This window comes from Lynx rufus, unplaced genomic scaffold, assembly GCF_022079265.1.
Source record: "Lynx rufus isolate CCGP_SWC_20201006 ecotype Redwood Valley unplaced genomic scaffold, mLynRuf1.p SCAF_3, whole genome shotgun sequence".
NCBI classification, from domain to species: Eukaryota; Metazoa; Chordata; class Mammalia; order Carnivora; family Felidae; genus Lynx; species Lynx rufus.
In genome coordinates this window covers 188,768,181-188,789,831 of record NW_025814845.1, presented here as the reverse complement: position 1 = coordinate 188,789,831, position 21,651 = coordinate 188,768,181, and the positions used below count along the sequence as shown (strand labels likewise).

The 21,651-nt window shown below is 43.0% G+C and overlaps 1 protein-coding gene across 1 annotated transcript in view; it reads left to right on the top strand.

Moving 5' to 3' along the window:
- TENM3 (teneurin transmembrane protein 3) overlaps positions 1-21,651 on the top strand; it is a 451,795-nt gene that overhangs the window by 373,252 nt on the left and 56,892 nt on the right. The window contains exons 13-15 of the mRNA XM_047091479.1: positions 13,515-13,731; positions 14,752-14,871; positions 15,912-16,173. Of these exons, the coding sequence (XP_046947435.1) occupies positions 13,515-13,731; positions 14,752-14,871; positions 15,912-16,173 (599 nt within the window). The remainder of the gene's footprint in view (positions 1-13,514; positions 13,732-14,751; positions 14,872-15,911; positions 16,174-21,651) is intronic.

Genomic DNA, 21,651 nt, shown 5'->3' with positions numbered 1-21,651 from the left:
CGCGTGCCAGAGCGCGGGTTCGTAAGTCACACAGTTACCTGGGTGCCCAAAAAATCCGATCCCCGTACGTGACGTGGACTGAAAACCATAGGCGCGCCGATAGAGTGATTTTGCTGTTTTCTCTGAGACAAATGCAAGCTGATGCTCATCCAGGGAAAAGGCAAGGGAACCACACTGCTTACTATCTAAAGTCCGTTGTTCTCCATTGCTTTGCCTCACCTCCAGGTGACAACTCTCCTCACCACAGCGCAGGCAGTGTTTTAATAACTAAACGTTCCAAAACATGCGGGGCACTTCGCAAGCTCTTCGGATGAAAGGCGGGGGTGGAGGAAAGTCAAATAGGAAGGAAAGAAAACAGTCTCCCTGAAGCTGCGTTCTCGGCGTCTTTTCATCCTAAACGTCACAGCCGGCTAGAGAATTGCGATAGTCCACCCAGTGTAGGCCCTTGGTTAAGAAATCATTCTTTCCCCTGTTGCGCCCATCCTTCCGTCCTCTGTGCTACTGTCTTCCAATTTCGGGAGGATAAGGAGGGAGAGCTGGGGATTACTTCTCCGGCGGGAAAGCAGGTGCACCTGACAGCTGCTGAGTTTGGGCATGGCTTTAGGACTGAGTTTTCGGAGGGATTCGGTTCCTATCGGGGGCTCCGCGGTCCCTTGCTCTGTGAGTGAGGATGGTTGCCTACCCGCTCCTTCGTTCCACCTGCTCTTTAGGGAATGTCCACGTGAGCAGTAGAGGGTGGGGAAAGGTGCAGGTTTAGGAGACAGATCTTCACTCTGCCCGGTGCCTATGAGACTTGACAATTGCTTCATCTGTAAAATAGCAACAATAGAGTTTGGTCAAGGACTGAGGGAGAGCCTGTATGCAAGGTACTTAGCATGCTGCAGACACGTAGGAAGTCGTAAGTAGCAGCCGCTGGTACTCAGTCTTCCTTTTGCTTTCATCTGGCCTCGTTGAAATTCATAGGAGGTTGTCAGGGAAGATTTAACAGTCTCTTCTTTCCTGCATAGAGTGGACCTCACTCCTGTTCTCTAGGAAGCAGAGTGACCAGGACCAGCCCTCAACCTCCCCATCACGCACGTGCACACACATACACATGCACACACACATACACACACAGGCATGTGGACATACACGCACATGCGCAAACACAGGCACGTGCACAGACATTCACACACAAGCACACGTGCACATGCACGCAGACATGTGGACACACACACACACATAGGCACCCACACAGGCACAGCATGCACACACACACACACACACACACACACACACACGCACACACTAGCTTGTGCCTACCGCCATTCTCAAACAAATGTTGTTTGTGCCTCGTCTTCCTGACAACGGCGGCCATCCTCCCCTTAGTTGCTAGCAGACTCTTCAGTTTTCCCTATTTTTTTTAACCTGGACCGTCGAGAAATTTGAGCCACAATTTTAAGCCGAAGCCTCTTTTCCTTTTGCTCCTGATAGATATGGTGGTCCTTAGCCCTCAGAGCCTTTTCTGCCTAATGATACCTTGTCGCCTCGATCCCCCTTAACCGTGCACTTTGTAGGAATGGCAGCCTTAATCCTCTCCCACCGCAGCCCAGATGGCAGCTTTCCTCCCTGCTTTTCCCCAAGAAGCCCCTGCCCCATTGTTTTCTGTTGCCTGGGGAGGGAGGAGAGACCTTCTCTCCCTCCTTGATCGTATATTCCAGGTTTTGCCTTCTAAAAGGAGATTGCACCGAGGAGGTTACAGACTCTCTCCGAGGGAAGCAACTGGCAGGGCTGGGTCTGCAGAGACATGGCAGAGTAATTTAGGGGCTAATCAACTCTTTAGTGTGGTTATCAGCCAAGGAGGCTTTTCCCTTGCTTCAGAATGTATCAGCCGCGAATTGGCCTGTTCCCCCTTTGTTTATTCTCATTAGCATGAAACCATGCTATCTCTAGGCTTCCCTCTCCAAGGAGAAACCTGAGCCGACGGAAGACCTCTTATGGGTTCTTTACTTATCTCCTATAACTTGTATTCCTGTCCCTAACCTAATTTTGTTGATCTTGGGAGAAGGTAGCTCAATGCCAGCTGTATTATACCCGGAGATCTTAACCCGGGTGCCTTATAACCTAAGCTACACGGTTGTTTGAACTGAAGCGGGGACTACGTGAATAGAGACGAGTCAAGACACATGAGCTGGCCAGTACGTGGGCTATCGTTATCATGATGTGAGGTCACTACAGCAGAACGTTTAAAATAAGGACCGTACCTGAAATGTCAAGACGTATGCTCACTCGTGCTGCTATAGATCCGTTGTTCAAAGTCTGTTGGTCAGACGATGAATTAGCCAGAAAGTAGCTAAGTGACTGAGGAAGGAGAGCAGATGACGAGGCTGATTTGGCCCTGGCCCGCATGTCATACAGATAGCTACTAGTTCAGCCTGTGCAACATTATACGACACAAGAACAAAGAAGATTGCTTAGTATCCCCGGAACTAAAGAAGGAAGATACATGAAAAAATTTTTAGAGGAGCGCCCGGGGTCACTCAGTCAGTGAAGCGTCCAACTTTTGGTGTCAGCTCAGGTCATGATCTCACAGTTCGTGGGTTCGAGCCCCGTGTCAGGCTCTGCCCTGGCAGCGTGGAGCCTGCTTGGGCTTCTCTCTCTCTCTCCCCCTCTCTCTCTGCCCCTCCCCCATGCACGCTGTCTCTGTCTCTCTCAAAATAAAAAAGTAAACCTAATTTTTTTTTTAGAAAGGACAACACATTTGGAGAGATAGTGGCATTTTTTTCTTAGATCAAGCGTCTTCCTTTCCCTCTAAAACATACTTTTCTTTACCAAATCCGGCTTGACCCATCCGCTGCCTAAGCCTATGGATCCTCAAAATCTAGATCTCACGAAACAGGTGTTCGTCTTTGCCCACAGAGCCCGACTGCCCCTTTATGTCTCTAAAATGCATAAGAGACAGCAGTCTTACGAGAGAATTCTTCAGGAGGCCCGGAAGGAAGAGACTACCAATAAAATGGGTTGCAGGAGGGGCTCCTGGGTGGCTCGGTTAAGCCACCGAAGTCGGTTAAGCATCCGACTTCGGCTCAGGTCATGATCTCGCGGTCCGTGAGTTCGAGCCCCGCGTCAGGCTCTGTGCTGACAGCTCAGAGCCTGGAGCCTGTTTCAGATTCTGTGTCTCCCTCTCTCTGACCCTTGCCCGTTCATGCTCTGTCTCTCTCTGTCTCAAAAATAAATAAACGTTAAAAAAAATTAAAAAAAAAAATGGGTTGCAGGAATCTATCTTTAGCCACTCCCCTGACACCCACACAGTCGTGGGAGGTGACTCTCCTGTTCGGTTGGACCCGGTTTCTTTAAGGCTCAAACACTTGTCATGCATGTAAGGCCACCAGCCTTTTAGAACTAAGGGCAGTGTTTTACCTACAGTACAGGCCCTGACAAAGATCCCGACTCTTAATGGAGTCAACCAGGCTCCTCCCCAACATGCTTCTCAAATCTAGCTCCAGGTATCAGAGGTTGTTAGGGAAGATCATCTGGACAAAGGCAGGCAGTGGAATAGAAGATTTTTAAGTCACCCGGTGGAAGTGACAAACGAATGGTCGCTGGACCGGTAATTGTGCATAACATCTCCTAATGGAGCGTGTAGACACTTTGGAAACCACGACACTAGATCCTGCCCTCGCTGAGGAAGCTTTCCGAGCAAAGGATCAGCAGCGCATGGCCGGCCTTGGCTTACGAAGAAGACTTCTCCAACTCTTCCTTCACCTGCAAAGTTAACCTCCCTCGGGCTCAGCCGTGGCCCATTCCTATCCCAGAACTCGCTCTGATGGTGAAGTTGCTAAGATCAGAGAGAGGGCAGGTGAAGAGCTGGGAACGGGTCGCCCTGAAGTGCAGCGCGACCTGGGCTGGGATGTCAGACCAGGACCCTGTTTTGCCTCATTCCGTAGGTTCTGGAGTGTCTCCATTAGCCTCTGAAACGGCCCCTCGCTGTGGAACACGGGCTGTACCCTAGGCTTTCACCTTCCCCTCCGCTGGGATAGCCTTTGTATTTGTTATTGTCACCAGGAAAGACTCTTTGGTTGCACGTGATGGAAATTCCACTCAAACGGACTTCAGCTTTTAAAAAAGAAACACTTCTTAGCTTATATCACTGAAAAACTCAGAGGTCACTGCACCTGGGTGTTGACACAATGGTAACAGAAATCTGGGCTAATTCATCTGTCAGCTCTGCTCCGTGCCGCGGTGGTACCACTGTCCGACTGTCTCTTCCCCGGAATGACCCCCAGCGGCTCTAGGTTTACATTCCACAGCATGATAACCCCAGTACAAGGAGACAACCTTGTTGGGTGGTTACTGCGGCCTGGGTGTGAGCCTGACCCTCATCGGCCCGAAGTATGTCCCCTGCCCAAAGGAAAGTTGAGATTCTGTCCCCAGAAGAGAGGGGTATGGATGCTGGATAGACAAAAGGAACAGATTCCACTCCAGGGATATTAATAGCTGTCCGCAGCATTTAGTTTTAGGATAACCAGGGAATACGCGCCAATAACTATTTCATATAACGAATAGATTCCTGTTCATCTCACGAAGGATCTTCTTCTACTCTTTTTCTCCTTCTTTCCCCCCCGCCCCCCTCCAAATTATAGCCTTCTCACTCGAGAACGAGAAAAGTCAGTGCTTTCCATGCCCAAGATTGGCAAAGCAGCTCTCCGGCTCCCCCTACATACTTTGATAAGCATCATCGCCCTTACCTAGCGTACCCACTGAGACTCTCACTCAGTAGAGGCTTTCTTGATTTGATTTGATTTGTTTTCATGTTTATTCATTTTTGAGAGGAAGAGCGGGGGAGGGGCAGGGAGAGGTGGGCAGAGGACCCAAAGCAGGCCGTGAGCTGACAGCGGTGAGCCCGACGCGGGGCTCGAACTCCCAAATGGTGAGATCGCGACCTGAGCCGAACCCGGACACTCAACCGACTGAGCCACCCCAGGTTTCTCGATTTTTAAATGGCTCCCCATAGCGTGAGCCCACTATGCAAGCCTCGGAATGCCAACACCTTGCCAGAGGCAATTCTGTCTACCTTCATAGAGACTCAAGATACTTACGAACAAGGTGATTTCTCCAAAATACGTGATCTCTGACAGTTGTTACCATGTTTTTATCTTTCTAACTAGTTCCCTCCGACATCTTGCTTCCCTGTCTGGTCCTCTAGTGGATAGGTCCCCTGTGGGTTCTTCCAGCATGGGACTCAAGTCTTCTCTTAGAGACGGGGTGACTGAGGGCACAGAACTACTAAACGTTATGCAAGAACAGTGATATGTCAAAATACAATGCCAGCAGTGATGCGGCTTACTTGTAGGTAGAGTTTTTTTGGTTTTTTGTCCTTCAGAAGTATGACTTTCTGGGGAGATGTCAGGAAGAGGTACCTAGAACAGGTTAGTTTTGTTTTGTTTTGTTTCGTTTTTTTAAGTGGAGGCTGATGATCTTGGAGAGGAAAGCACAACTCAGTAGAGGTTAGTCAGAAATTAGAAAGATAAAAACAGTAATGAGAGAGAGAATACAAAGGAAAGGTTCAGACTGCAAGGAAACGTAGGAGTGTGCTGGCGGTAAAAACAGAAGTGGAAGAATGAATGAAATGTTAATGTAAGCAGCAGAAGGAGTGTGATGAATGGGCAGGAGCCGTCTAAGTTTGGAGATTACCAAGTGAAAATAGAAAATGTTTGAAAATAGAATCTTAAAGACTCCTAGCAGGAAGATGAGACTATTGTGTTCTCCAAACACATATTCGAATAAAAATTAAATAAATAAAGAGAGAGTAACAGAAGTGGGAAGAAAGGGGGGAAATGGCTTTAATAAAGAAGAGGGGCGCCCAGGTGGCTCAGTCGATTAAGTGTCCAACTCTGGATTTCTGCTCAGGTCGTGATCTCACAGTTTGTGAGTTCGAGCCCCACATTGGGCTCTGCTCACTGTAGAGGCTGTTTGGGATTCTCTTTCCCTCTCTGTCTTCCCCACCCCTGCTCGTACTCTCTCTCAAAATAAATAAATAAACGTTAAAAAATTATCTATAGCTATGAAAAAAAAAAGTAGAGGAAGAAGAAGAAAAAGGGAGGGAGGGAGGGAGGAAGAGAGGAAAGAAAAGAGAAAAGGAAAAAAAAGGATTACAGGAGATCATAAGTACTTCCCGAGAAGATTCCAGATATCACAACACAGAACGGCATTCAGAGTCTCAGAGCATTAAAATGTATTTTCCTGGTGGGTCATGATTTGGGGGACAAATTAGTATGAGTTTGAAAGACTCTAGGAGAGTCTCAGGTTGTCTGAACCCTTTCACTCCCCACAGAATTTTTAGAGCAAAGCAAATCACATTCAAGGAAAGAGAAGCCCAGCTTGTACCCTTCGAAGCAAAGCTCCCAGTAGCTTCCTGATAGTGTACGAGAAACATGAGGTTTTCCCACGATCTCTGAATAAGTTTTAGAGGCGGAGGAAAGCCAGAGGCACACAGGCTGAAACTCCAAGACCACCCTCATTTCACAGCCATTACCAGCGGCTGCCACGTCAGGCTTCGCAATGTAGAAACGGGCAGTGCACGGGACCTCTCCAGAAACAGGTCTCCGCGTTACACGTCTCCACCCTAAGAACCTCTGCAGAGGGCACCTCGGCGGCTCAGTCGGTTAAGCGTCGGACTCTCAGTTTTCAGTTCAGGTTATGACCTCGCAGCTTCATGGGTTCGAACCCCACGTCGGGCTCTGCGCTGACGGTGCAGAGCCTGCTTTGGATTCTCTCACTCCCTCTCTCTCTGCCCCTCCCCCACTCACGCTGTCTGTCTCTCAAAATAAAGGATAAACTTAAAAAAAAAAAAAAACCCTGCATTAACGAATTAATTTTTTGGTAGTAACCATAGTATACACACAGTGCTTTCTCAATGCCAATTTGCGAATTGCCATTTCTCAAACGGTTAACTGCTGTCAGCAACTTGCTGTGCATATTTCCACTCCTTCTTCCATGAATTTATAGGCACATTTATGGTTTTAAAATTAAGTGGGATTAGTGCTATTCTAAATTTGATTCTGCCAAAGAATCTTAGAGACTTTTTTTCAGCCAGTAAGTACGAAGAGGCGTACCTTATTCTTTGTAAGAGAAACACAGCTGTAGTCACTAATGTTACCACTACTCCGTTTGTGATAAGTGTTAGCAATAACCTCGTGTTGCTGGGTTTTTTTTTCCGCTCTTAGTATAAAGACAAGTCTGTAGTGAATCTGTGTGTGTGTGTGTGTGTGTGTGTGTACCTGCATATAAATCCTTATGTAAATGTACAAATATTTCTTTTGGGCAGATGTTAAGAAGCGAAATTTGTAGGTGGAGGGGTGTTTAAACTTTTTAATTTTCGTGGCCAAATTGCCTCACACGTGGGTTTCGCCGCTATGCGCGTCATCAGAAGGAGAGTGCTTATTTCTCTGTGCCCACGGTCTGCAGGTGATCATTGTACAGAAACAAAACTGTCCAACAAGTGAAAAATAGGAATGTTGTCTGACAGGTGAAAGTGACTCCCATCTTGATTAATTTCATTTGCATTGCTCTAATTACTGGCTAGATTGATGATCCTTATCTATGTTTCTTGGCCATTTGTGTTTCCTCTTTTGCTAATTGTTTATTTATTTCTCTGGCCCGTTTTCTTCCTGTTAGTTGTTTGACTTTTTTTTTTTTTAATTTTTAGAAGTATTTTGGTAGATGCTACTTAACAAATTCTTTGTTGGGTGTGTTGCAGATGTTAGGTATCTTTCATCATGCAGAAGTTTTCCTTGGTAGGAGGCAGATTTTTATAAGGTTTATCTTTTTATGAATTCTGGGCTGTGTGTCTTCAAAAATAAATAGGGCCTTTTCCTTTGTAAGATTATACATAGTGTTTCATACGTTTCTTCTAATGCTTTTTATAACTGTGTGGATTGGTTAATGTCCAATTAATCAAGACCTCTATTTTAAAATAATAACTGTTGGGGTAAAAAAAGAAACCAGAATTCAGGGATTAGCATAGTACTGGGGGTTAGAGAAGGGTGAGCAAATAAAACCGGAAGGTGTCTCTGCTGCCCCTTTAAGACATCATTTTGACCTGTTTCAATCTAATTATCTGTAGGGACCGAATCCATTCTTCCCTTCCTTCCAGAAAAACATTGTGCGCTGACATAGTGCCAAGAAGGGTACGAGATACTGGGGATACGATGGCGAGCTCAGTCAGCTCTCAAGGAGCTTCCTAAGCCATTGTCTGAGCTGCTGGCTGAAGCAATTGGGACAAGGGCCTGGGGGTAAGGGCGTAGAGAGAGGTCAAGGTCTCCAGGCAGAGAAACCATCAGACTGAAGTGTAGAGAATGAGGAGTTGAGACACGCCTGGAACTTGGGAAACGAAAATGTCGTGGAGATCTTGTCAAGGGACCACGATGGTGGCTTGAAGGCTGGTTTCTAGGAAATGGAAAGAGACTGATTCAAGAGATATTTGGGGTGAAGGAAAGAAGACCTGGTAATTGACTCAGTGCAGAGAAAAAGGAAGGGAGGAGTCAAGGGTGACATTTAGGTTTCTACTTGGAGAGACTGGACGGATAGATGATGGAATCATTCACTGGACTAGGAAATACAGAAGAAAGCAGCACATCTAGAGAAGATTAGATGTGTTTTAGATGCACTAAGTTTTTGATGCCTGTGTAATATCCAAATGGAAATAGCTGGAAGGCCGTTTGTAGATTTGAGGTGCAGAAGAATGATCAGCCTGGAGACATACATGAACATAGAGACCAAACCCGTGAAGAGACCACTGACACAGAAGAGCAACGAGAGTAGACAGAGACACAAACATGATCCCAGTTCCATCATAATCGAATGTCATGCGTTTCACAGAATGGTGACTTAGAAAAGTAATGAAAGGTAGACCTGGACACTTCAAAAATTCTGAAGTCTGTGGATAAATTCCCTCAGAATAATTTATATCTTAATTTATCATTTCTATCTCTACCTCTAACTTGGATGGGGGAAAGGGGCTTCCTAATATTGTGGGGAGGGGCGGTGGACATTATCTTTTGAGTAAAAACAGAAAATTCATTAAAAGGAGATTCACCTGTTGGGATGAGCGCTGGGTATTGTATGGAAACAAATTTGACAATAAATTTCATATTAAAAAATAAATAAATTGAAAAAAATAAACCAAGGCAAAAAAAAAAAAAACAGAAAAACAGGTTCAAGTATCCATAGCCGCTGAAAGAAGAAAGTGAGTTTTGATAAGCAGGATAAAGCCAGCGTAGAAGTAACCTAGGAAGAGACTTGGAATCAGAAGTTTTAATAATCTGACAAAGTATGTATTGTCTAAATTCGCCCAAGACAATGTCAAGAATGATTTGAAGAGCACGAGGAAATAGGCTGGGATAGAAACATTAAAGCAAGACCAGAGGCTGGCCAACTATGACCTCTGGGCCAAAGCCTGTATTTGTAAATAAAGTTTTATTGGAACACACCCATTCATTTCCATAATGTCTATGGCTGCTTTCGCTCTATAAAGGTGGGGCTGAACAGTGTGGGACACTGCATGGCCAACAAAGCCTAAATTGTTTACTCTCTGGCCCTTTGCAAACTAAGTTTGCCACCCACTGTTACAGTCCAATGGAAGCCTAAGGTAAGATGAGAACATGTTTTAAAATGATAACCAAGCAAGAATTCTCAGGATTGAGTGGACAGAGCATAAACTAAATTATCTGCTTTAATGTAAAGCAGATAACTGAATAATAATGTATAATAATAATGAATAATAATGATGAATAATAATGTAAGCAGATAATTGAAGTTGTTATTCAGGGGGTTTTGAGCACTTCTGATTTTCTTTAGTTTTTTTATGATTAATTCTATTAGAGACCATGTCTACGCGAATACAAATTCAAGCTGACCTAATATTCCTGATACTACCTGGAATCTCAATGATTTTGAGAAGCTATTCCACAAAGACAACTTTACTACCCTGTACATTTGGCCAAGTGGGTAATCAACTTAGTTGTACTAGATAGCCCTAAGTACAAAGAATGACAAATGTTTTCCCAAGTTATAGGGAGCCAGATTCATAACCATCCGTCAGTTGCTTGGGCAAGTTACCGATAAACTCTGCAGAAAAATAACAAACTGTGTGTCCCTGCATCTTGGCTGTTGAAAATGAGATTCCTTCTCTGATTGATGTTAGCAGAGAGGCTTGTAAAAATGCATTTCCAACTGATTAGTTCAGAAGGTGTCAATCTCGTGCAGTTTTATGACCTGCAGACTACATGCCTGATGTACGTTTGCTTTTCATAAACTAACAAAGATGAATGGCTGAATTTGAGTATTCTTCTTGGGCAACTGTACCATTTATTGCCTAAAGGAAGACACTGGGGGAGTAGTGTCAGGAAGGAAAGGATGAGGGGCAGTTAACCTTTATTTTTCAAGATTAATGGAGATAAAATACAATAATTGGAAGTACTTTCTCTTCCAAGTGAGTAATCTCTTTCTAAGCTAAAGGATGAATGTAAGGGAAAAATTTGCAAGAATATAAAATGTTTGTGTAAAATGATTCTCCCAAGCATATGCACACCCACTCAAAAGTCATGGAGTGAGAACTCTGAAATAGATTATAAAACACGTAATTAAAGATTCCTTGTAAGGGGCGCCTGGATGGCTCAGTTGGTTGGGCATCCAACTTCGGCTCAGGTCGTGATCTCACGGTCTATGGGTTCGAGCCCCGTGTCATGCTGAAAGCTCAGAGCCTGGAGCCTGCTTCAGATTCTGTGTCTCCCTCTCTCTCTCTGCCCTTCAGAACTTGTGTTCTGTCCTTCTTTCTCAAAAATAAACATTTAAAAAAAATTTTTTTAAGATTCCTTATAAAATCTCAATATATAATCATGAATTGTTTCTGGAAGGGTTTTATTTTTTAATTTTTTTTTGAAGCCAGAAATGATACTGAGACAACAGTTCAATAGTCTACTATAAAAATCTGAGTCTTAATAACTGCTTCTCTTTCTTTGAGAGAAAAATACATACAACGTGTTGCATTATTATATCTTCATGAAAAGTAAGCCTATAAGCATAGTTTTATCTTTCTTCCAAAAGTATGGAGAAATATTTAGACATTTATCATCTTCATGGCCTTTTGGCCAAGAAAGTAGCATTTTGATAAATTTATATAAAATTTCAAAGCTCGGTTTAGTTTGATTTTCTTAAAATATGATTTAAAACTTTTATCAAAGGAATAAAACTGCCCTTTCAAATAACGAATGCATCTTTAAAAAACATGACGGACATCTGCATAAAAATGTAACTATCACAAGGAAACAATACATAAGAAGATCTGCCTATCAGAAATTCTGACTCATTGTGACTCATTGTGGTTAACAAAGCAATTAAAATACTAACGTGAAAGGAGCCCAACACTATAAATTTAATTCAAGTATTTGTGTATTCGGCTTGTTTTTCAGCTACAAGGAAAATAGTGAACAGACTTTTAGTTACTGTCTCTAGATAAACTAAATCTTTCTCAGTTGTAAGTGACAGAAAATCTAACCCAGACAGGCATAAAGAAGAAGAAAATAGCTTGGCCTCTGCACCTGAAAAGCCCAGGAGCTCCAGTCCAGCCTGTTGTAAAAACCTTAAAGATGCCACTGTGACCTATTGTTTTTGTCTCCCGCTCTTGGCTCTGCTTCCTGAATGGCTGCATTCCGAACCAGGTTCTCCTGGATTGGCAGCTGGAGGGATGCAGTCACCCCAACCTCACAGCCGTACAGCTTCAAGCCTGGGAGGAGGTGGGGGGTGGGGCGCGGGGGGCAGGACCTGCAGACAGTTCCTGAAATTTACTCCAGCTCAGCAAGTTCGATTGAACCAAACATTTCTGAACCAAACGTGAAGGGGGAAATGCGCATGGACAGAGAGGGAGGGATGGACACCTAAATGACTACGTAGAGCTGTTGCCCAAAGAAACAGAAGGGAGTATTAGGAGAAATCACAGGTGTTCCCTACCTTCTGCTTCAGGTGTGCAAAGTGACTTAAGGGCATTGATCCAGGGGGCACCTGGGCTCCTCAGTTGGTTAAGCGACTGACTTGAGGGGAAACCTTACATTCTATTAATAAGAGTGTCCTCAAGCAAAAACAAATGGCTAGTGTGTTTTTTTGAAAATAAAAGTTACTAAAAAACACTCGTGTAAATAAAATATGTAGGTCAACTAGATATTTTCGATTGAGTTTGTCAGAATAGGGTCACACAAAGACCTGATACCTGGGTTTAAAGATTTTTAAGACCATTTGATCTCCCAAGAATGATTTAAAGTCTTCAGAAACTAGTATTTTATTACTCTGTACTGAGACATGTAATTGCCAAGCAGATCACAATTCATGTATCAGCTGGCCAGTGAAAGAATGATCTTAAGGGATAATGTCACCAAATCATCATAACCTGACACTCTTATCCACTGATGAGTTGGTTTATATGTTTCAAGCAAAATACTTACATGGGGCATTGAATGTCATTTCCTTTTGATGTTCCTGGAGAAGGCCCTAGCAGATTCTTTCTACCCGCTACACTTTTCATGTCGCCAACACTGCGGGTCAGTTTTCTTTTCTGATAGGCTTCTTATCATTTATAATATTATGCCGTATTTACATTTGCCACATTTTAAAGTAACACCTCCATTTCAGCAGAGGCATACCAGGGGCCCAGGATCCTGTTTAAAATTTGAGAGTTGCCTTAATTTTATTTTGGAACACACTTTACCTTCCTTGGGAAAGCTGTTTCCTTGAAAGATGGTTGACTAATCTCATCCGTTTTATGTTGATTTGTGTTTGCTTCATTCACAGACTTTCATTTTCTGGCCCTTTCCCAAATTTTACAACTTCTCCCTGAGCAGTTTCCTATCCATTGACCAATCGCGCTCACTGTGTTAACTCCTAGTACGTTTTCTTTAAAATATAGAAGGCTTCAGTAACTATACTTAAAAATAATCTGGGGCGCCTGGGTGGCGCAGTCGGTTAAGCGTCTGACTTCAGCCAGGTCACGATCTCGCGGTCCGGGAGTTCGAGCCCCGCGTCGGGCTCTGGGCTGATGGCTCGGAGCCTGGAGCCTGTTTCGGATTCTGTGTCTCCCTCTCTCTCTCTGCCCCTCCCCCGTTCATGCTCTGTCTCTCTCTGTCCCAAAAATAAATAAAAACGTTGAAAAAAAAATTTTTTTTTAAAAATAATAATCTATATTCTTTCAAGCTACTAATAGATTGTTCCAATCGGTAATTTTTAATTTCTTAATCAGAATCCGTCATCTCCGATCTAAACACTTACTCTGCGTGAAAGCAGCTGCAAATATTGTATTCAGATTTCATCCGTTTCCAAAAAGTAGGCCTCCTAGAAATTACTCTCAATCGGGGTGGGGGTGGGGATGGGGGCGGAGATTCGTTTGATACGAAAGAAAACGAACCAACAAACAAAACGTAGCGCACAAAACGTTAGTCGCAGATTCAAAGAGGAGTTCTCTCACTGGCTTACACTTCTCTCTGCAGATGGGCTCGTTGACTGTATGGATCCTGATTGCTGTTTACAGAGTTCCTGCCAAAACCAGCCTTACTGCCATGGACTGCCTGACCCTCAGGATGTCATCAGCCAAAGCTTACAGTCCCCCCCGCAGCAGGCCGCCAAGTCCTTCTATGATCGAATCAGCTTTCTCATAGGGTCTGACAGCACCCATGTCCTACCTGGAGAAAGTCCTTTCAATAAGAGGTTAATGCATTTTTTTTTTCCTTACATAGATGTGTAGTGTTGTTATCAGTAGTTACGTGCGCTTTTTACGAAATGCTGATGACTGAATTTGAGGGAAGCGCTTTTTCTTTTAATGCGGTTTTTCCTCTTTCGGCAAATTCCTCACCAAACTTCGCCTTTCAAGCATTTTTGACACAGTTCACATACTTTGTCAATTTCAGCATCCGAGCCATAACGGGACATCCCATTAAGGAGTCGATAAATCTTCATTTAACTAGTTGATTTTGTTAGCACGGTTGGAAATGTTTCAAAAGAAGCAGTGAAAAGACCCCAAAAGGCAAAGCAGAAGTGAGCTTTTTTTTTTTTTTTTAGCTGAGCTCGCTAAATAATATAAATTATGAATTAATGTAATGGAACTGCTAACGGCATCACAGTAAGATTGCATAAGCTGTTTGACTGGTGCTTTACAGAGCAGTAATGACCTGAAAATAAACCAGTAAGTGAAAGCAGGTGTCTTGTGTCTCACTGAGTAAAAGAAGATGATTTACGCTGGAACTCCTGGATCTGCAGTAATTTAACAGCATTAATGCAGTTAGACCCAGCAGTTGATTAAAAGTTGTTCCACAAATGTGCCTTATTGCCCCTTTAAATCTTGTACTCCTTGGTCCCCGCAGATTTACGGATTGCCTTGGAATTAATTGGAAGGTATACTTTTCTTCATGTAAGCACCAGATAGATGACTTATGAAAAAGCGCAGTTTATAATTTAAAAAATTCATCTCTAAATTATTGGTCTTGATAACTCTCCAAAAACCAGACTGCAACAAATTAAAAACCCAGGGTAAACACCAGGCATTTAGAGAATGTGAATTGCACCGAATTAAAAGGGACATTGTCTTGGGAGTATTTCAGGTCTGGTTTGGGGGAATAACAAGTGTGGGTGATAGTGTTATTTTATCCTTAGGATGAATTAGCTCTAAATCATGGTACTGTTGGCCTGAGGAGACAAATGCTCATTCTGATTCTTCTCCTTTTCCCACAGCCTTGCATCCGTCATCAGAGGCCAAGTACTAACTGCTGATGGAACTCCTCTCATTGGAGTAAATGTCTCGTTTTTCCATTACCCAGAATATGGATATACTATTACCCGCCAGGATGGAATGTGAGTTAGTCCCACTGCACTATCTTTGCTTGAAGTAGTTTCAGTATAAAAACTAGGCATTCTTATATCACCCAATATGTGTTATTGTTCCATTTAATATAGAACTGCAACAACTTTTAGACTCCAGAAATCTGTGACGGTGCACATGACACAGACTTAAAGTCACGTGCTCACACAGCGCTTTAAAAGTTGAGCTCATGGGGCGTGTGGGTGGCTCAGTCGGTTGGGGGTCCGACTTCGGCTCAGGTCATGATCTCGCTGTCCGTGAGTTCGAGCCCCACGTCGAGCTCTGTGCTGACAGCCTGTTTCAGATTCTGTGTCTCCCTCTCTTTCTAACCTTCCCCCATTCATGCTCTGTCTCTCTCTGTCTCAAAAATGAATAAACGTTAAAAAAAAATTTTTTTTTAATTTTTTTTTTTTCTTCAACGTTTTTATTTTATTTTTGGGACAGAGAGAGACAGAGCATGAACGGGGGAGGGGCACAGAGAGAGGGAGACACAGAATCGGAAACAGGCTCCAGGCTCCGAGCCATCAGCCCAGAGCCTGACGCGGGGCTCGAACTCACGGACCGCGAGATCGTGACCTGGCTGAAGTCGGACGCTTAACCGACTGCGCCACCCAGGCGCCCCAAAAAAAATTTTTTTAAATAAGGATAAATAAAAATAAAAAAGTTGAGCTCATTTACCAAGACGTGGTAACAGTGTTGTGATTTTGTAGAATTTTCTTTGTCTTAGAAGGTTCCTGTTGAAATATTTCGAAGTGATATTTCATAAGCTCAGATGGTTCTGAAAAAAAGAGTAGATGGGTAGACAGATAAAGCAGATACGGGGAAATGTTAATGAATTGGTAAGTCTAAGTAAAGGGTATATGGGTGTTCATTGTATAATTATTTGCATACTCTTGTAGATTTGAAACCCTATGATATAAAAGTTGGGGGGAAATCGGCTATCTTTATAAAGCATATTTATTGATGCAGTTGAGTGTTGTTGGAAGCTGTATGGGATCCAGATAATTCACTGAGCAATCTTGTTTTTTCTTAGGTTTGACCTGGTGGCAAATGGAGGGGCTTCCCTGACTTTGGTATTTGAACGATCCCCATTCCTCACTCAGTATCATACGGTGTGGATTCCGTGGAATGTCTTTTATGTGATGGATACCCTAGTCATGAAGAAGGAAGAGAATGACATTCCCAGCTGTGATCTGAGTGGATTTGTGAGGCCAAATCCTATCATCGTGTCCTCTCCTTTATCCACCTTTTTCAGATCATCTCCTGAAGACAGCCCTATTATTCCCGAAACACAGGTAGAATATTCTAGCAGGCAGTCCTTTTTAAGGAAACCGTTTTTCAGATCGTGCAGTGTCCCAAGAATCTTTAAAAAGGGTTGCAGAATTCCAGCACTATCCTAAATATTCTGTAGAATGAAACATAGAATGTGGGGTGTGTGTGTGTGTGTGTGTGTGTGTGTGTTAGAATATATAACACTGTAGTAGGATATCTAGTTATTTCTTAAAGATCTATTCAAAATAGTTTTTTGTTCAGGCTATACTATATGTGTATATATTTACTGGTTGTAGCCAAATAGAAAAACAGCTTAAACTCAACTAGCTGATAACGTCTTTGCTCATGCACTCACTGGAAAAAGCTTTTGGTACCTGTATGTTCCTGACCTCCTGGTAGACACGGTAACAATTAATTATGGTCATTATTCTCAGTAACTTAATGTTTTATTATAATTGTAAGTAAAAAATGTTTCAGAAGAGATGACTTTTTGATTTTTAGCAGCAAATATTTATTAATTGTCGCAAGATATTTTTACCTAAAAAGCTTGATATTAGGTCTTAAGTTCTAATAATTTATAGCAAAGCCTATTCTCCTCAGGAAAAAAAGAAAACTAACTTTTAAAAAAATAGCCATACTGTCACTATTCCTTTTATCTACTGAAATATCTGGAGATTTTTTCCTTCCTATTTGTTTTCAGTTAAAAATAATTTTGAGGGGCGCCTGGGCGGCTCAGTCGGTTGAGCATCCGACTTTGGCTCGGGTCATGATCTCATGGTTCGTGCGTCTGAGCCCCGCGTCGGGCTCTGTGCTGACAGCTCGGAGCCTGGAGCCTGCTTCGGATTCTGGGTCTCCCTCTCTCTCTGCCCCTCCCTTATAGACTGACTCTCTCTCTGTCTCTCTCTCTCTCTCTCTCAAAAGTAAATAAATAAATGCTTTTTAAAAGGAAATAATTTTGAGGTTTTAAAGATAGGACATTAGGTACAGTAATAATGGAATTTATTCATAAATAGCCAAGTAAAAATATGTGGTCTGTAAAGTAACAGCAGCACATAGCTGCTTTGTCACATTCATTCTTCGAGTGTTTATTAAACACTCTGAACATTCTGCACCAGGCGGTGTTAGAATGGAATGAAGCAGTAAGCCAATCAGATGAATGCCTGCCCTCAGGGAGCTTGCCAGCTAAAAGGGGGGAGAGACAACAAACAGACAAATGTATGTCAGGTTATGAATAAGACTCATTTTTCAAAGGTAAAACAGGGTAAAACGGATCGGGGTGCCATTTTACGAAGGGTGGTCCGGGAGGATCTCTTTGATAAGTTGATATTTCAGCAGAAACTTTAAGAAAGTGAAAGAGTAGATAGAAGGGTCTTCCAGACAGCGTAAGGAGCAAGGTCAGAAGCTCCGGGGGAAGAGCATGCTTGGCCTATTCACAGAACGGCAAAGAGGCCAGCGGGTAGGGCTTGAGTGAAGGAGTGACGCCCAAACCCGGAGTCACTGAAGATGATGGCACGGTTAAGGACCGTGTGTGTACTTTGAGTCATTGGAAGCTGTTGGAAGCTTTAGAGTAGAGCAGTAACAGTTGCTGATTTCCTTCTTAAAAGGATCACTGTAGGGGCGCCTGGGTGGCTCAGTCGATTAAGAGTCCGACTTCGGCTCAGGTCACGATCTCACGGTCCGTGAGTTCGAGCCCCACGTCGGGCTCTGGGCTGATGGCTCAGAGCCTGGAGCCTGCTTCCGATTCTGTGTCTCCCTCTCTCTCTGCCCCTCCCCCGTTCATGCTCTGTCTCTCTCTGTCTCAAAAATAAATAAAAAAACATTAAAAAAAAATTTTTTTTAAATAAAAAAAAAATTAAAAAAAATAAAAAAAGGATCACTGTAATTGCTACACTAAGAATATTTTATATTGGGGAAAGGTTCAAATAAGGAGACCAGGTGGGAGACAGTCTCAGTAAGTACGAGAAATGATGGTGGCTTGAACAAAGGTGCTTAGGGTGGAAGGTGTAAGGAGGGGACATGTACGAGCAGAGTCCAGGGGAGAGGTTGGAAGGAAAGATATTAAACCTGGGGGTCATCAGTGTTACGGATGAACATAAAGCATAGGATGAGAAAGAACCCCCAGGGAGGGAGTACAGGTAGAGAGCAGAGGAGACGAGCCGAGAAGGTCCAGGATAACAGGTAAGGAGAACTCTCACAGGCAACTGTGATGCAGAAGAGACCCCTGGATGATATGCTGCGTAACCAGGCCGACTTTGGGCTGAAGCTTTTATTAGAAATTCACTGTAGCCTTATGCACTGTAGTGTTTCCTCCCAGGGGTCATCGTGTAGTCAGGCTGAGCTCCTTGCCAGGCCTTAAATAGATTTAACCTTGAAGCAGTGTCTGTCTGTCTGTCTATAGGGGGCAGACTTTCAGCAAACCGAGTCACTGAAATGGGTTGCAGGTAGTCAACAGTTGCAAGAATACATGAAGGGTTCTTTTCCCCATTCCATCAAACAGTCAACCAACATTTGGTAGAAATTTACTGAGAGTCTAATGTGTACCTGGTACTCTACTAGGATAAAAAGATTAGTAAGGCATGGCTCTTGCCACTCTAAAGTGTGATCGAGATTTAAAAGAAGAACTCTAAAAGTTCAAGAGGGGTCCATTCCTAAAGAAGCCAAAAAAAAGCATCACTGAGGAGGTTGACCTTCAAAAGAGGGAAAGGATATTCCAGATGGAAGAAAATGTGTAAGCAACCACATGGTGATAAAACCAAATAATGTCATATTAGAGCTGATGGACCATTTAAATGTAGGGCATATAAAGGGAAAGCCTGAGGCCAGGTTATCATACAGTGGAGACCTTGAATTCTTTAGGCAATATGGAACCGGGGAGCCCATGGCATTTTTCCAGATTTCTCTAACGCTAACTCAAGTGACAAAACGTGTAATTGCTAGAAGGAAACAGACGAATCGGTGAACTGACTAGTGTTCGCTGTATTTCCATGCACGTCCAGCACTGAGACGGAGAGGTGCCCAACATGCACAATGGCACTAGAGAAGAGGAAGCAGATGAGACTGAGATTTGGAAGGTAGAAGTGACAGGATGTATTTCTTTTCTTTTTTTTTTTGACTGGATAAATAATTTTATTTATTTATTATAAAATACTCATTAATTTATTATCAAACAAAATAATAACAATAACAAAATTAGAGAAAGTAAGCCTTTGTGTTTGTAATTTTACTCCGTTTTTTCCATTTTATTGCGCTTTCTAACTGAATATGTAATGGGGTGAAGAATGAGGCTTACAGATCAGACAGCTGGTAAAAAAAAAAAAAATAGGCTTAATGGTTTATTTTTTCCACTCTGGCTAGATTTACTTTTCCCTCTAATGCAAAATAACATGGTCAAGTTCAATTACATAGGAGAAACACATGTTTTAATGAATCAAATTACAGATATTTGTTCCATGGAAGTAGGTTAATGATGACAAAGATAGTAATCAATTATTAAGATAAGAATAACACATGATATCTTGAATTAGAGACGCAGCCTCTAGAAGACCACAGGAAATATATATTAATTAAGGAAAGGACTGCCTTACGTATAGAAAACCTACCAGATTTATGAGAAATTATTTTGGAAATAAGAGGAAACAAATTATATGCCTTAGGGTTCGATCACTTACATTTTCAGAGCCATTCAAGAGTCACAGAATCTATTTTTCAAGCTCACCCATTGGTATTTCACCCCAAAGATAGAAGAACAATGAGTTCTATTTCCATTATACATCCTGTAGCCTACAGCCACACAACAATGCTGTCGATCTTAAACGTAATGGTCTCCCTGAGTCTAACAAAGCTCTGGAAAGTTTCTGTATGTCCGTAAACTATTTTGCCCGAGACAGTCCGTGGCCGGAATCCGTTGGCGTAGTTGGGAAGGAAAACCCCACTTGTAATAAATAGGAACAATATCTGTGAGAGCGTAGCGATGCCTTCTTGATCCACTAAATTGCCTCACATCTGTCTTCATGCCAACACTGGCTCACGGGCCAGCATGGAAGTTTGCTTAGCCCACTCTTTTGTGCTGCTTGCTTATACTGAAACTGACCACCACAACCTCACTGTCGTGGGTTCCACTTAAGCCATTAAAACTCAGAGGTGACAGCTAAGCATCAATCCTAGCTGCTCCACACGAGAGGAGCTAAATGCCACTGACCGCTGGATCGCCATTCTGAGATTTTTCTAACACAATCAGATAGTCCTTCCTGTCTGAACAAAGAAGCTTGATAGGACAATATGAGGAAAGCTTTGCAAGTGTTAACTTAATTCTTAGGAGAGAAAGTGTTGACTTCCTGGTGCGGATCCTTGAGCATAAATGGCCTTGTGCACTTTGCAATATGTGTCTTGTGGTAAACCTGGGAAGAGTGATCATTAGTAACCAACCTAATCGGTGCTTCCTAATTAGCATCTGAACCCTCTGGAAAGATTTTACACACGACGTAAAATATATTTTCAAAACAATTAATGTTTTGGCCTATGTCGGTATGCCTTTGTTAGCATTCATGGAGCCAGTCACATCGATGGGTTAGGCTGGAGGGTTAAGAATGTGATTTTTACCAGTTTGTAAAGGAGATCATTCGTAGGCAGGTGGTTATTTTAACTTTTTACAGTCCAGCTTCAACTCGAAAAGGATACGTTGAGTGTCTTGCCTGTGCGTTCAGTAACGCATTAGTTGTTCTCTAGGGAGAAATTCATGCAGCTCCGAAATACTAGTCCATCCACCATCCTATCAAAAGTCAGTGGTGAGTCCTCACTCAGTGTTTAATTATAAGGACTTGCTATCGTTCTGTTACCTTTCCACATGGATGTGGAATTTGCTACAATTTAACCCAAACGAATTGGTCTTGTTTTGTTCTCACTCCTGTCTTTCTAGGCTGTGACCAGTCAGCTGCTGAGGCTACAGGCCCAGGTTGCATCCCTAAATGAGCCAGCTGGCGTAGGCCAGATCTTTGGCCTAGACCACATCCCTGCGCTAAGCCAGCCATCTTACAAATGTCTGCTCTAATTCTCCAGGGTGATGGGGGTGAAAGATGGGTTAGTGAGAATCGGCTGTGACTATAGGCCAACAAGTCAGTGCATGTCAGCCCGATGGAGCAGTTACAGTGACTTCCGTGTGAGGAATAGCACCTGAGGTATGATTAACTCAAAATAAATGAGAAGAAGCTTTTAGAAGGAGAGAAATTGGGCTGGCGGCAGAGTTATTTGTAATTATTGAATGAAGTCACAGCTCAAATGTGTATTTGTGAAGAGCGACTCTTTGATGTCTTATTTTAGTTGTTCGTCTCAATTCTGTGGAATCTCTTTTTTTTTTTTATTTTTTTTTTTAACAGTTATTTATTTTTGAGACAGAGAGAGACAGAGCATGAATGCGGGAGGGTCAGAGAGAGAGGGAGACACAGAATCCGAAACAGGCTCCAGGCTCTGAGCTGTCAGCACAGAGCCCGACACGGGGCTCGAAC